Below are 16,410 nucleotides of genomic sequence, written 5' to 3'. Positions count from 1 at the left end.
TCTGTTTAGAGGATCAATTTACCTTTTCAAAGTCGTGGTGCCTCTGTTTAGAGGAGTAATTTACTTTCCAAAAGTTGTGGTGCCTCTGTTTAGAGGAGCAATTTACCTTTCCAAAGTCGTGGTGCCTCTGTTTAGAGGAGCAATTTACTTTCAAAGTCGTGGTGCCTCTGTTTAGAGGAGCAATTTAATTTCCAAAGTCGTGGTGCCTCTGTTTAGAGGAGCAATTTACTTTCTAAAAGTCGTGGTGCCTCTATTTAGAGGAGCAATTTACTTTCCAAAGTCGTTGAGCCTCTGTTTAAAGGAGCTTTGATAAAAAAAACAAAAAAAAAATAAAAAAAGATAAAAAAACAAAAAAATTACCCCTATTTAGAGGAGCTTTGTTTATGTTTCTCAAAGTCATCGAGCCTCTGCTTAAAGGAGCTTTGATCAAAGTTTTGATAAAAAAAACAAAAAAAAAATAATAAAAAAGGTTGCCTCTATTTAGAGGAGCTTTGTTTACTTTCCAAAATCATTGAACCTCTGCTTAGAGGAGCCTTGATCAAGTTTTAAAAAAAAAAAAAAGAAAAAAAGGAAAAAGCAAAAAAATCCAGTGGAGTCTTGAATGGTGTCTACGTCTTTGGACATGATTGTCAAAGAGCAATTTATTTTTCAAAGTTCCGTTGCCTCTGTTTAGAGGAGCAATTTATATTTCCAAAGTCGTGGTGCCTCTGTTTAGAGGAGCAATTTACTTTTCAAAGTCGTGGAGCCTCTGATTAGAGGAGCAATTTATTTTCCAAAGTCGTTGAGCCTCTGTTTAGAGGAGCTTTGGTAAAAAAAATAAAACAAAAAACAAAAAAATAAAACAAAAAAAAACAAAAAAACAAAAACAAAAAGAAAAAAACAAAAAATGAAAATGTTGAGTTAAGTCTTGATTGGGTGTCTACGTCTTTGCGCAATTTTTGTTTCACAAAAAATGTACAAAGAGGGGCAGCTGTAGACACCCAATTTGGTCTAGGCCCGGATCAATTGGGTCTGGCCCAAATGGGTAAGTCCAATTGTATCTTGGTTATTTTTTTTTATTTTATATTTTATGTATATCATATATATTTATTATTTATTTATTATTACTAATATTTTTATTTTTATTTTTTATTTTTTATTTTTTGTATTTTTATTTATCTAATTACATATCTGATATTAGTATTATTTATTTTTATTTATCCTATAATATATATTTTTTTATTTATCTTTTCTAATTATCTAGTATTTTTTTTATTTTGATTTTTGGAGGGCTGAGATTGAAGTTGAAGAATCCCACTGGGAATGGGAATTCAATCAGAAGAGTCCAGTTGGATTCAAAGATTGAATTCCCGTCCAAGGAGCAATTGGGATTGATCAGGAACTCCTGATCAATCCCTATAAAAGGGACCCTTTGGAACAGATGAAGAACACACAGAAAACAGAAGCCAGAGCTACTGATTTGAGAGGAAAAGGCGTAGAGAAGAGTATAGAAGGCTAAGAAAAGGGTTAGGAGAGTTCCAGGAATCATCAGAAATTTTTTGGAATTTTTTTGATTTTTTTTTTCTGGGAATTTCTGGAAAATTCCAGTTTCCGGTTGAATTTTCCGGCGAAGCTTGAATTTTCCGACGAAAATTCCTGCCAACTTGAAGTTTTCGACGACCTACCTAGTTTCCGACGAAAAATCTCAGAAACCGGTGATCATCCAGCCAACTTCCGACCAACTTCCGGTGAAATTTCCAGATTCCGGTGACTTTTTTCAGAATCCGACGAAATTTCCATCGGAGTTCTTCAGCTTTTAGAGAGAAGGCAGAGAAAAAGGGAAGAAGAGAGAGAGAGAGGGGAGGAGCGTTCTGCCGAAAAACAGAGGGAAGTGCCTTTTATACCCTCTTAAAACGACGTCGTTTTGGCCTTAAGTAACCCAGAGGATCCGCGCGTTTTACCGAACCCGACCCGACCCGGGCGTCGACCCGCTTCTTGACCTGCGCGTGCCAGCCCCCCTCCGAGCCGAGCCGCGATCCTAGCCGCTCCAGGTTTTTTTTTTTTATTTGTTTTATCTTTATTTATTTTTATTTATTAGATTAAATTTATTTAATATTTTTTTCTTTATCTTATTTTTATTTTTGTTTTACTTTTCTTTAATTTTTTATTTTTATTTATTTTCACTTTTTTTATTATTCTATTTTCTTTAAAGAAAAATCAAAATTTCCAAAAAAATATTTTTAGGGAAAAGTTGAAAGTATCAATTTTCCTTAAAAATAAATTTTCAAAAAAAAAGGATTTTTGAGGAAAAGTTGAAAGTATCAATTTTCCTTGAAAATCAAAATTTCCAAAAAAATATTTTTAGGGAAAGTTGAAAGTATCAATTTTCCTTAAAAATAAATTTTCAAAAAAAAAAGGATTTTTGAGGAAAAGTTGAAAGTATCAATTTTCCTTGAAAATCAAAATTTCCAAAAAATATTTTTGGGGAAAAGTTGAAAGTATCAATTTTCCCTACACAAGAACAATCATCGTTTCCTTCCTTTCTATTTTAATTTTGATTTTATTTTTTTCTTTAAATAATCCGACGACGGAGCCTCTGCAAGTGAAACAGTAGTTTTTCTTGCATACTCTTGAGGTGAGGAAATTTTCTCAATTTTTTGCTAAAAGTATTAGAGTCAATTGAGAAAAATTTCCAATAATTAATTACTTGGTAAAATTTTAAGGCTTTTGGATAACACAAATTCAAGCTGGTACCATCTTTTGATGGGCGTTGTGAGGGTGCTATAACCTTTCTCACACATAATCGAACTCTCGAACCCTGTTCTGGTTAATAGACCTGAACCTATTCTTTTAGGTACCCTTAAACTTAGGTGTTCTCTGAAAGGACAGATTCTTTAGGTGGTCAATCGCACCTAGATAAAAAAGATTGGTGGTGACTCCCTAAAAGTCAATGTCTAACGATAGATCCCCGGATCTAGACATTATGACAAAGCCCTTGACAGAAAATAGTTTGCATTAGTGAATTTCTAAACATTAAATACCCTTGTAGAGAATAGAAAATATTGGTTTTAAGTCGATTCTTAAATTTTTTTAACAGCAACAAAAATGCTAAATTAAGACCCCATTTAGCATTTCTGTCGAAAGTAATTTTGTGTTCAAAACCTGTTTTTCACCTAAATACAATGCTAAACAAAAAATTGTTTTTGACTTCTACAGTGACGCTCTTTTAATTTCAGCCTTTGTATTTTTTTCTCTTTCAATTTTTTAATCATGTCTAAATATGTGAATCCTTATCTGCATCAATGGCATGTAAAAGTAATATGTAAATTATTGTCCATATTTACACCTCTGAAACTCAAGAATATATAATAAGTGCATCGAGAAATTAAGGTGGAGGCTTCATCCACTTTCATGGACCATTGAAACAGTCATTGAAGAAGAATTCTACAAGAGAATCAAGATTGATTGGCGAATATTCTAAAATATTGTACAACTTAATTATGTTATCAAAAGAAAGAATGAAGAAAATTGAAGTCCTATTATATATAAACAGGTCTTACTATGATTTTTTTAACTCTTTACTTATTAATTAAGGAAACAAAATTCGAAAGCAAGAAGTGAAATTTAAAAAAAAATCCAATCTCATACCTAGACATTTTCCCCCTTTTTTTGAATATTCCAATATCGGACCATGACTTTGCTTTTGTTTTTCTTGACCTGAACATCACTTATCTTTTGCAAATGAGTGGATCTAAATTAATTAAATGCTTTTGCCCGTCTCTTACTCCACACCAATTTATACGAAAAGGAAATCAAGCAAATACATTTCCAATCTATGGTGGGTCAATCCCTCCACAACCAAACCATTTTATCATATAACTGGGAGAAGAAAATTGAAACAAATTTAGTGGATCTAAATTAATTAAATGCTTTTGCCCGTCTCTTACTCCACACCAATTTATAAATTAATTAAATGCGTTTGCCCGTCTCTTACTCCACATCAATTTATACGAAAAAGAAAATCAAGTAAATACATTTCCAATCTATGGTGGGTCAATCCCTCCACAACCAAACCAATTGATCATAAAACTGGGAGAAGAAAATTGAAACAAATTTATTTGAAAATAAATTTGTTTTCAATTTAGGTGGACGTCTTTTCCAATTTCGGTGGACGTCTTTTCCAATTAATTAGGTGGACGTTTAGAGAATAAATTTATTTCAATTTTCTTCACCCAGTTGTGAGTTGTGGATTCGTGGAGGGATTGACCCACTTTGCTTTATTTTCTTTTTCGTATAAATTGGTGTGGAATAAGAGAACGGTAAAAGTATTTGGATCCCACACATTTGAAAATTATTAGGTCATGTCCATGTCAAGAAAAAGAAAAGCAAAGTCATTGTCTAGGATTAATGGCATATTGAAAAAAAGGCAAAAGTCGAAGTCAAATGTATGAGATCGAAAAATTTTTATGTCATTTATAGTTTTGTTTCCTTCAATTATTAATAAAGAGTTCAAATATATATATATATATATATAGATATATAAGCTAAGACTTTCTTCTAATATAAATATAGTAGGACTTCATTTTTCTTATTACATTCATCTCTTTGATAACATATAGTTAAGTTGTTCTACTTTTATTCCAAGTACCAATTAATCTTGATTCTCTTGCAGGATTTTTTTCATGGCTGTTTCGATGATTCATGAAGCCTCCACCTCAATTTCTCGATGTACTTATCATGTATTTTTGAGTTTCAGAGGTACAGATACGCGTAAAAACTTCACAGATCATCTTTATACAGCGTTGGTGCAAGCAGGAATTCACACATTTAGAGATGATGAAGAAATTGAGAGAGGAAAAAATATAAATGATGAAATTGAAAAGGCGATTTTATATGAATCAAAAATTTCTGTCATTGTATTTTCAAAGAATTATGCTGCATCAACATGGTGTCTTAACGAACTTGTCAAGATACTAGAACGTAAGAAATCCTCTCAACACGTTGTTTTACCTATTTTCTACGATGTCGATCCAACCCAAGTCAAAAAGCAGACAGGAAGTTATGCAGAAGCATTTGCCAAACATGAAGAGTCTTTCAAATCCGAAATGCACAAGGTACAAAGATGGAGGATTGCTTTAAAAGAAGTTGCGAGTTTTGGAGGCATGGTTCTACAAGATAGGTACATATATATATATATATATATGTATATAACTAATCAAGTTCCATATTATATTGCATACTCCTTTCTTAAAAGTTGCAAATTTAATTTACATGCCTAATTGTCCATTATTTCATGACATTAATTCTGTTGTCTATTATTATAGATTCATATTGAAAAGTCTGAAACAAATTTATTAACTACTTAAATAATTTCAGAAGAAGAGAAAATAGAAAAAGCTGCAATTCAAATTGCCGTATATTGCTTGAATACATTAAAAAGTAGGCATACTAGAGGTATAATTATTTAGGAGAGAAAAAAATAGATATAAAATATTTTAAAGTTGAATTGAAATTTTAGTGATAACCAAAAAAGTTTAAAATGTAAAACTCAAATCCTAATTTTTTGGAAAAGTAAAATTAATATTATTAATATGTCCTTTTTAATATGTCGTAATTTTATTATTTTATTTAAAATTTTTATAATTTTACCAATCGTTAATACTAATTCAACTATTTACATTTTATTAGTTTAGATTATTTACTGTAGTTAATCATTTTTATCTCATATTTTAAAATTCTTTATGCTTAATATTCTAAGTAGGTAGTATTTAAAAAAAAATTCTGCAGGTAGTATAAGATTCATGTATGTGTATATGTCTCTCTATGTTTGTCTTTCTTTCCTTTTTTTTTTTTTTGAATTTTTTCCTGATAGAATATGTTTGTCTTTCTTATATCTTCTCTTTCTATTTATTTACAGAGGTGTTTTGTTCATGAGTCGGGATTACCAACCTTTCATTTTAAAAGTCAAAACTAATTTCTTAAACCCATGGAACATTGTTTATCTCACTAAACTTAACGTTTCCCCCAACTCTTTCTCACTTACTTATAACCTCTTTAATCTTTCACAAAAAAGTACATCTCGCACTTACAAATCACATAAAAATTACATCTTTCTTAAAATTTTAATGCTTAGGACATACTTTATATTTATAGAGTCAATTACTTTATTACCAATAAATTTTATTTACCACAAACTTCTACCCATTAAGTTTATTTATCAATTAAATAAATTTAATTTTCAAATAATTCATCGACCAATAAAATCATAACAAAATCTAAACTTATTATATATTATTTCCTAATAAAATAACAATTTATTGAGAGATTTTTTTTCAAAATTTCAAGATTTTTACATTCATATATTAACTTTTAGATATGAAAATTCCAACATTCCTACCCATAAGAACACTTTGCTTGATAATGAAAAGGTTCAATGAGAGTCCTCAAGTTGAGCTACCTATAGTTGATTAGTCAAATCGTTCTTTTAGATTATTTTCGAAATTCACTTGGATTTGTATTTATCTTTATTTCTCTAACTTTAATCATTGATCGAAGAATTTACAAAACATGTAGAATATTAATCCCCTTCTTTTGAAGGATTGTAAGAAATCTTTAAGTATTGCTGAATCTTCAGTGGATACTAATGCAATCTTAGATCAAGATAGTATTTATTGGTTAATCTGGATGTGTGTAGTGAAGAAAGCCCTTGATAAAGAAAATGTTAGGTGAGTTTTGCAATGATATGGTATGCTTCAACTAGATAACAATGGAAGTGTTGAGATCGTTTATATGGATGGATAATTGTGATTCGCGCCAATTCTTCAAACTTATTATTGAATTTTATGATGATAATGATGTCGTTGATGATAGCAAAGACGACTGTGATGTTAATAACAAGTCTGATGATGAGTGCTTATAATCTATCGACAAGAATAAATTGAAATATCTTAGAAAGAAGAAGAAACATAAAAACTTTAAATAGAGTAGAAAGAATCTAAGGTTAAAAACGAGCCTTATGATGAGTACCTAGGATTTAAGGTTAATATTTGTGTTCCTAATCCTCCTATAATCACTGCAAATGATATCTACATTTCTAATAATAGTATACGAACGAAACTTTTTTTTTTTTATAGAGTTAAAGGTATTAATAATTAATCTCTGAATTTAAATCATAATTTATGGATTTAAATTATGGTTGTGTATAATTTTTTTTATGTCATATTGCATTTAATCATTGTGATCGTAAATTTTTTTCACATTTGCAAAATTTTTTATCAAATATAATATTTATAATTGTAATCATAAAAATTATTTTTTATTATTTTTAAAGTAGTTAATAAAAATCTAAGTTTTTTATTTATATAAAAAAAATTACTTACAATTTTTTGACATATTATAGTAAAATATTAATATTTAAAAATTTAACAACTTACATGTTGGAAAAAACAACACTCATGTGCAACAACCACACACAAAATAGCAAGCTCAAATCAAGAATAAGAACACACAAATATATTTGGTTTGGCCTAACTCAAAATGGCCTACTCCAAACCTAATCCACTATCAAATAAATCTTTACAATTGTGAGACTTTTAGAATGAGAAAAATCTTCTAAAACTCCTTACTCAAAACTTAACCCCTAAACCCAATTACACCTTTTAATAACCTACTCAGTTAGCTATTCTCTTGGTGTCTAACTCTCTACGGTTACTAAACTAAAACCAAAACATCTTATTTATAAGGGTGAAACCCTTTATACTTTTACTAAACTCTCGATGTGAGATACAAGACAAATTCAAACTTACTTAACTTTCGATGTGAGATTCTGAGATTCAAGACAAATCCCAACGTTACAAATATCAAAATAATAAAACGTGTAATAAAATCCTAATAAAAATCAAAGCTAATAAATAATGAAATTTATATATTAATCGTTTAATAGTTTTTCATCTAAATTATAAAATAATATTCTTTTTAAATTTCCAATAAACCCTTTAATCATAAATTTCTTAATCTATAAATCAAAATAAATTGCCAAAACTGCTCTCTCTAATTTTTTATTGGTTAAGCATTAACTGAGCCTAACCCCAATGGAACTCCTCACTACATCCAAAATTTTCTTGCAATTAAAAGTGCAAATGAACCACCCTTGTCTGCACCCTTCAAAATCTCACTCTGTCTCGACTCAAACCAGCCATGGCAGCCAACCAGCTTCTACTCAATGCATGCTATGGCTCCTTTGATTTCTTCTTTAATCCAACCACCACAGCCCTAAACCCGCGCCCATGGAGTGCTTATGGATGGGTTTTTGAAATTTTAGAGTTTGAAGCAAAATTTCTAAGGCCTCAGTTCTTCTTAAGTCCTATACAACACAAATTTGTAGAAACTTAAACAAAGAAAAAGGTAATTTTAAGTTTTTTGCTATTACTTGCTTTCAATAATTTCTTCTTTATCTTTGATTGAGGTTGATTTTTTACTGAATTGTTGTAAACCTGGGCTTTGTTTTCTGTTTTTTGGGGCTTTATTTTGTTAATTTTTAGTGAAATTTTAATATTTGAGGATAAGAAAACAAATTCCTTTTCATCAAGTCTAGGAAAAAAAAATGTAAATAGCCCCAATTGCAGATGAAAATGAGTAATTATCAATAAACTTATAGAACAGGAATAGGAGGAACGGTAGATCATAACAGTAGCTAGTTGTGTTTCTGATGCTATTGATCAATAAACGTTGGAAGTCGAATGAAAATATTATTCAATTCTTTTTTTTTTTATTATTTTACTCTAGCATAATGTTGCGGTTTCTTTTATAGGGGGTTCTCACTTGGTTTTTGCTGCTATGCGTTTTTATGTTCTCAGCTCTTTGATTGTCTTGATTTTGTTGGGACATTGCATTATCTTTTGGATTGGTTTCTTGGCTCTATACTTAGTAAGTTATTAGCATCTTAGGTTTGTATTAAGACTTCCCACTTGGTAGAACTTGCCTTAATTGTATTAATAACATATTTATTACTGCCTTTAGAAACTTTTGAGTCAAATTCCTTTTAGTATATCCTATATTATTCCACATTAAATTTCACAAGAAGAAAAAAGTTATAATGACTAAGGATAAAGATGTAACTTTATTGAAACCAACAAACTTTTCTTAGACCTTCAAGAGGAAAAGGTTTTAAGACTTTTAAATCTTAAGTTCATGTCTCATCGTATGCAAGTTTCATTAAAATTTGCATTGGTTTATTAATTTATGTTGTTTGTTTCTTAATTTTTAAAATGTATTAGGTTGATCATATATGTTGAATAATTTAACACTTATCTTTTAAAATTTGTAGGCATGAGTCACAATTTATTCAAGATATTGTTAAGCAGATTCAAAATAAGCTCTATCACACCGCTTTATACGTCCCTTCTTATTTAGTTGGAATAGATTCTCTTGTGACACGCATTAATTGGTGGATAGAAGAAGATGGATCACATAACACAGGCATTGCAACAATTTGTGGAATTGGAGGGATTGGGAAGACAACCATTGCCAAAGTTGTTTTCAATCAAAACATCCAAAGATTTGAAGGTTATAGTTTCCTTTCTGATGTTAGAGAAACGACTCAAGAGCGCAATGGCTTGGTTCGTTTACAAAGACAACTTATTTCAGATATCCTTAAGGGAAAAGCAAACAAAATCCACAGTGCAGATGATGGAATTCTTAAGATCAACGGAGCTGTATGTTGTAGAAGAGTTCTTATTGTTCTTGATGATGTCGATGATTTGGAAAACATAACTAAAATATTTGGAATGCGAATATCCTTTTTTCCAGGAAGTAAAATCATCCTAACTAGTAGGCGTCGACATCTGCTATGTGGTCCTTCTATTACCCAGATGTTTGATTTGAAAGAATCATCCAGTTACGGAGACTTAAGCAAAGTGTTTGAAGTAAAAGAATTAGCTTTCAATGAATCACTTCAACTTTTTAACTGGTATGCCTTCGGCCACAACTCTATAACTGAGAGTTTTATGGAGTATGCAAGCAATATAGTCAACTACTGCGCTGGGCTTCCATTTGCTCTTCAAGTTTTGGGTTCTTCTCTCTCTGGCAAAAGTATGAGTGTATGGAAAAGTGCATTGGAGAAATTGGAAGCAATCCCTGATAGCAGAATTCAAAAGATTCTACGAGTAAGCTATGATTCCCTTCAGGATGATCATGATAAAAATTTATTCCTTGATATAGCTTGCTTATTCATTGGGAAGGATAGAGATTATACAATTACAATTCTAGATGGTTGTGGTTTCTATACAATAGTTGGAATTGAAAATCTCATAAGTAGATCTCTCCTAATTGTTAATGAAAAAAACAAGCTAATGATGCATCAAATGGTTAGAGATATGGGAAAGGAAATTATTCGCCAAGAATCTTTTGATCCTGGAAAACGCAGCAGGTTGTGGGATAAGGATGCACTCAATGTAATAAGAGAAAAAATTGTAAGACTTTATTTTAATCTACTTGTTTCTTGTATGTATGTTTTTAACTTTTATCATACAACTATTTTTTTAATTTTTTTTAAGATACTCTTTCTGATCCAGGGTTCCAAAACAATTAAGTCTCTCACTGTTGACCTACAAGGATTGCTAGAAAACAAGTCTAGAAGGACAACTACAGGTCTACATTTTGCAAAGCATTCAAAATATCGATTTGTCATGTCAAATGAGGTTGATATAGAAACTGAAGCATTTGCAAAGATGCAGAGACTTAAACTACTCCAGTTAGATTATGTAAAACTTAAAGGAGACTTCAAAGACTTCCCCAAAGGTTTAATATGGTTGCGCTGGCATGGATTTCCTCTACAATCTCTTCCAACGGATTTTGATATTAGGAGGCTACTTGTTCTTGACATGCGCAACAGCAACCTAAAATATTTTTGGAAGGATACTGAGGTATGATAAGTGACAACCACTAATTTCTCTTTCCTTTTTTTTTTTCTTTTGGAAGCAATAACACATTTGTAAAAAGAGTTTTTCTTTTTCTTTTTTACAGTGTCTTCCAAATTTGAAGATCCTTAATCTAAATCATTCGCATGGCCTTCTCAAAACCCCAAACTTTTTAGGACTCCCAAGTCTTGAGAAGTTGATGCTCAGAGATTGCATAAAGTTGATTGAGGTTGATGAATCCATTGGTGAGCTAAAGAAACTTACTTTTTTAAGCCTTGGAGGTTGCAAAAACCTTATGAAACTTCCAAAGACAATTGGTTTGCTATTGTCTCTTGAAGAGCTTATTTTATCCGGTTGCTCAAGACTTGATGATATTCCTAGAGAGTTGGAAAATATGAAATCATTAAGGGTGCTTAATTTAAATGAAACTGCCATATGTCAATCAAAATCGTGGATGTCTTGGCTATCACTGAAAAGAAGCAAAGCATTGGGTTTATTTTGGGCATCTTTACCATGCTTTTTGGTAAAGTTGAGTCTTGAAAGTTGCAAACTATCTGCTGATGTCATTCCCAATGATTTTAGCAATTTACCTTCCTTGAACTCTTTAAATTTAAGTAAAAATCCAATCCATAGCCTGCCTAAGAGCATTAGTAGCCTTACGAAGCTTGATGAACTTCTACTAACTTCTTGCTCAGAGCTCCAACTGATTCCAAAGCTTCCAATATTCAGTCCAGTCGTTGGGATTTACATGTCATCGTCTCCATTAACTCACGTGCTTTCAAGTTCACAATGTCTAATGTCTTGGAAAAGATGTATTATTTTGGGGTGTGAAAAGCTAGCTGAGGTTGAAGGCGTGTTCAAGTTGGAACCAACTGAAAACTTTGAAGTGGAACAGATTAAAAACATATTCAACATTGATTCTATTGACGGCAATAAAGTGCAACTTTTTAACTACCTAACAGACACAAAAATAGTTGCTACCCCACAGGTCTTTTCCCCATCTCTCTTAAGATTTTATATCCTTTGTCATCGTTTGTTTGCTGATATTACTTGATCAATATATTCCTAATTAACTAACGATTTTGATGGATCAGGTAATACATGAATGTGGTATAACTAGCACATTTATTATAGGAAGTGAAGTTCCAATCTGGTTTGAGCATCGTACTAAAGGGTCTCGGATCGTTTTTTCCTTACCAGCACCATCTCATCCTGGTGAAAAGATAAGTTGCTTCAACTTATGCATCGTTTTTTCTCTTGTTACTGATCAAATTTACGAATATCAACCAAATCTTTTTGTTTTTAATGAAACCAAGGAGATCATGCGGGGGTATTTCTCTAATTTCATTGGAATTCCTGAAACCAACAATAAAACAATGTTATGGTTAATCCATTGGCCAACAATGGGCTTCCTGTTGGAAGGTGGCGATTTTGTGAGCTGCACAGTATCAAATTTTCATATCAACGTTAGAGAATTTGGTGTTACATGTGAATCAAAAAACAACATCAGAGATGAATATGATTTTCCACACTATGTTTCAGGTATGAGTATGACGGTAAGGAATACTAATTAATCTGTTTTCATTTTTTTATCCAAAGTGAGAGTATTTAACATTTTAATTTTAATTTTAGCTTTTATCTGTTGACTACAACGAACTATTATTTTTTTCTTTTTACATAAGAAAAAGGAAAGGAAAAAATGTCCTAAGTATAAGATATATGAGGAGTACTGTGTTTGAACAATATAATCATAAATAAGATTATATAATTTCAGGTTGAATTTTCAACTGTATATCTATACAAACCACTTATTTAATATTTTTGAAATTCATAGTTTTATATAAAAACGAAGGATAATTGATTATACATTAATGCGAGTGGTTCATACAGCTTACTTTAGTGATAATAAAATTACGGATATCTAAATCAATATCTTTTAACAGTTTTAGAATTAACATTTGGATATGTATAATACTTGATTATCTTTAATGTTGATATATCAACAATACATTATTTATCACATCTTTCAGGCAATGAACATGTAACAAGAAATATCGAGTTGGACCTAACTGAAGACTTACTAAGTTTGGACTCCTATGATAATGCTAAAGTGCAAATTTGCAATTATTCAAATGAATCAGAAATGATTGCTTCCCCTCAGGTTCCCTTTTCACTTTCCAAGTTTTTCACTTTATATATTACCACTATTTTTTTTTTTTTGTTTTCCTTTGTTTATAACTTATTCTATAATCCAATGCTACAGGTATTACACGATTGTGTCCTAATTCGAGCTGCTGATCCTTTTGTTAATAATCTTCCATTGCTTGGGATTGACAGGCCGTCTAAGGTTTCAATTACAGTGCCCCCAAACTCTAGGCAAAAGATTAGCTGGGTAAAATCGATTTTCATTCTTGCTGCCCACAATGATGAAACATTTGAATTTTTACCACGAATTGAACTCGTGAACGAGACCAAAGGTACAAAGTGGACCTATTCTAAACATTTTATTGGAATTCCTGAAACCAAGAATTGCATAAATTGGTTAACTAGTTGGAAATTTAGGGGCAATGAACTAGAAGCTGGTGATCATATTAGCCTTACGGTGCTTTCGGATTTATGTGTGATGGAATCCGGTATTGACCTCGTATATGATTATGAGCCAGATGACAAGTGCAACTCTCTTGATCAGTTGCGATGGATGAGCAAATGTTCTAGTTTATTTTCTATGCCTTTTGTTCATACTTTCTTCAAATCCCAAAGAAACTTGTATAGGATGCAGAGTTTAGTCAAAGAGTGATTAATATATAGGATTAATCAATTCTTTGGTTCAATCGGAACTCGCTTGGCTTGGTTGGCGTAAAGGAAAATGGCCTTCTGTCTTATCCTCATCTCTGATTTTTTTTTTTTCATGTATGCTAATGATATTGATATTTTTGTTCATCCATAAAGAAACCTTGCAATGAGTCCCTTCCTTTTGGTGTATTAAAGTTCAAAGTTGATGGTTCTGTAAGTGGGGTAGTGGTCTGATGGAGTTCTTGATGAGTTCAACCAAAAGCATAATTTATAGCAAATTTGGAGGTTGTTGTGACAATGTTTTTGGATTCTCAATATTTATATTCCTATGCCTTAATAATCGAAACTGATTCTAGTAATTACTCATTCTCTTGGGAAAATTATTGTGGCCCCCAGCTTCATGATTAGCGGACACGTCCTAAGTATTTCAGTTTGTGGCCCTCAGCTCCACAATTCTTAAATTTCGTTAAATTCAACATTTGGTACCTGTTATATAACTCTTCCAACAAAGGTAGACATATATGGCGAAAACGAATTCGTTTGAATTTTCTTCTTCCTGCTGTAGGAGTCGGTGGAGTGATTGACCTGGAAATATATATTTGCTTGATTTTCATTTTCGTATAAATTGTTGTGGAGTAATGGACGGCCAAAATATAATTGGATCGCACTCATTTGACAAAAGAGTATTGAGATTGGAATATTGAGAAATTGGCAAAAGTCTAGGTTTGAGATTGGAATTTTTCTTATTTCAATTCTTTTGCTTTCCAGTTTTGTTTCCTTTAAAACAAATCAATTAAAGAGTTTTGAAATAAAGAATAATTTCATTGACTACTCAGAATCCATATCAGTGTCAACAAGAAATTTCAGAAAAGTAGTAAATACTTATTGAAATTATTTTATATTAGATCTGTCTAATGATTGATTGAATTATTCGTCTAAATCTAAAAAAACATTCAATTTTTTAAAAGATTTAAACAAAAATATTAAACTCATTAAACATGCTTGATCAAAAATATGAAACCCGTTTAAAATTCAGACCAAACTTGATTTTAATATTAAGGCTCGAGCCTAGCTCCACTAATCCAGTTCAATAATTTTATACTATAAATATATAATATAAAACACACTTGATATTAATAAAAAAGTAATATACAGGGACTTTTAATTGTTAATAAAGATAAACAAATAAAAAAAAACTGGGAATGAGTGGTTCGAGAAAAAATAAGATTCTTGATTAAATTCTTATTTTTTGTAATTTGATTTTTTAATTTGATTCATATAACATGATTGTTGAGATTTCTAAAAGTTCCAACAATATACAAAAGAGGAAAGTAAGGAAAATAAAAAATTCTCATTTCCAAAAAGTAAAAAATTCTCATTTCCATTTTTTTTAATTCTGAAGAAAAAATAAAATTTTACTTTATTTACCTTCACTTAATTGTATTTTCAAACTTTATAAACAACGTTATTTACTTTAAAAACATAGTAATTTTATACGTGGCTTTTTATATAATCTTCTAAATTTACAAAAAAGATATTTTTAAGATAAAACGTAGTCATTACGAAAATATAAAAAATAAATTTTTTTAAAAATTCAATAAAAACAACGTTTTTAAAATAAAAATATGATTTTTATTGAAAATATGAAAAAAAAATTATTTAACGAAATTCAACAAAAATGATGTTTTAAAGAAAAAACATAATATTTGTTTAAATTTAATAAAGATGATATTTTTAAAATAAAAATATAATATTTATTTAAAATAAAATTTTTTTATTTTTTAAAATTTAAAAAAAATGATATTTATAAGATAAAAAATACAATCTTTGTTGAAAATATAAAAAGAAATATTTTTCAAAATTCTTAAATTTTATTATTACATATATTATATGTGTAATAAACCTTAAAATACTTAAATAATTTAACAAAAATATTAAATGAACAATTTACAAGTTAAATAAATAAAAATTTAAATAAATTATTTATTTATTTATGTGTTATTTACATATTATAAATGTCACGCATTATTTACGCGTCATCAATGATTAAAAAACTTTATTAGATACTCATACATTTCTCAAAGATAAAAATCTTATATTTTCTAAAATCATCAGTAAAACTCAAAAGCCATACATTCCCTTTTAATATTATTCTTTCCGAAATTACTTTAACTTTCAAAATCTAAAAATCTGTACACAAAACGTTTCCTAAAGAGTAAAGTAAATAAACTAAAGCCTAATTAATAAGGGATATTGGGTCAGGAGAAACCAAGATTACCTAGCATTTGGTTTAACTCGCCCGAATGCAAAATTCATGCTCAATAAATTTCATTGCCAGTAAGTAAATGCCACACAACTTTATCAAGTGAAAATTAATGTCGTATTTTGTTTTTTTTTTTTTTTTTTTAAATTTCCCTTTTTCAACATCTATGAACAGAACAGCATTTGCAGCAAAGGTCTCAAAAATGAGGCAAAAAAAAAAAAAAAGAGAATTAACAATCATTTTCCACTTATACAAGAACAAGTGTATGGATCAATCTAAAAACTCCCCAGTGAGTAAACGATTTTCATTGGAAGTAGTTACCTGCCTTAATATACACATACAGCCAAAGGGAAGCGCCCCTATCATCATCTTTAGACTAAAGAAAGAAAACTTTGATTACAATCTCCCGACTTCCCAATGGTTAAACATGACTTGCAATCTTCGATGCGTCTGATGATA

At 30.2% G+C, this 16,410-nt stretch overlaps 1 protein-coding gene across 7 annotated transcripts; it reads left to right on the top strand.

Annotated features, from left to right (window-relative positions):
• Positions 1-4,525: 4,525 nt before the first annotated feature.
• LOC111295520 (disease resistance protein RPV1-like) lies at positions 4,526-13,986 on the top strand. 7 transcript variants are annotated; one of them, XM_089743272.1, is made up of 8 exons: positions 4,526-4,550; positions 4,652-5,158; positions 9,305-10,448; positions 10,551-10,901; positions 11,002-11,883; positions 11,990-12,437; positions 12,926-13,056; positions 13,159-13,986. In XM_089743272.1, the coding sequence occupies exons 2-8, from the start codon at positions 4,662-4,664 to the stop codon at positions 13,690-13,692; spliced, it is 3,987 nt and encodes a 1,328-aa protein (XP_089599398.1). In that variant the 5' UTR covers positions 4,526-4,550; positions 4,652-4,661; the 3' UTR covers positions 13,693-13,986. The 7 variants fall into 7 exon arrangements, 5 of the variants coding, with proteins under 5 accessions (XP_089599398.1, XP_089599400.1, XP_089599399.1 ...); XM_089743273.1 differs by lacking the exon at positions 4,526-4,550 and having other exon boundaries at positions 4,573-5,158; positions 10,533-10,901; positions 13,159-13,372; positions 13,458-13,903; XR_016327424.1 differs by lacking the exon at positions 4,526-4,550 and having other exon boundaries at positions 4,564-5,158; positions 10,533-10,901; positions 11,990-12,451; positions 13,233-13,368.
• The last annotated feature ends 2,424 nt before the right edge of the window (positions 13,987-16,410 follow it).

Source organism: Durio zibethinus, chromosome 14, assembly GCF_047325235.1.
Source record: "Durio zibethinus cultivar Kanyao isolate XHJ-2024 chromosome 14, ASM4732523v1, whole genome shotgun sequence".
Lineage (NCBI taxonomy): Eukaryota > Viridiplantae > Streptophyta > Magnoliopsida > Malvales > Malvaceae > Durio > Durio zibethinus.
This window is presented reverse-complemented; position numbering and strand designations above follow the sequence as displayed.

Excerpts from the sequence above, each read along its gene's own strand:
- LOC111295520 (XM_022889044.2), top strand. The coding sequence starts at position 4,662 with ATGGCTGTTTCGATGATTCATGAAGCCTCCACCTCAATTTCTCGATGT. Across the intron at positions 10,902-11,001 it reads ATTTTTGGAAGGATACTGAG|TGTCTTCCAAATTTGAAGAT; the intron begins GTATGATAAGTG and ends TCTTTTTTACAG. Across the intron at positions 11,884-11,989 it reads AAATAGTTGCTACCCCACAG|GTAATACATGAATGTGGTAT; the intron begins GTCTTTTCCCCA and ends TTGATGGATCAG.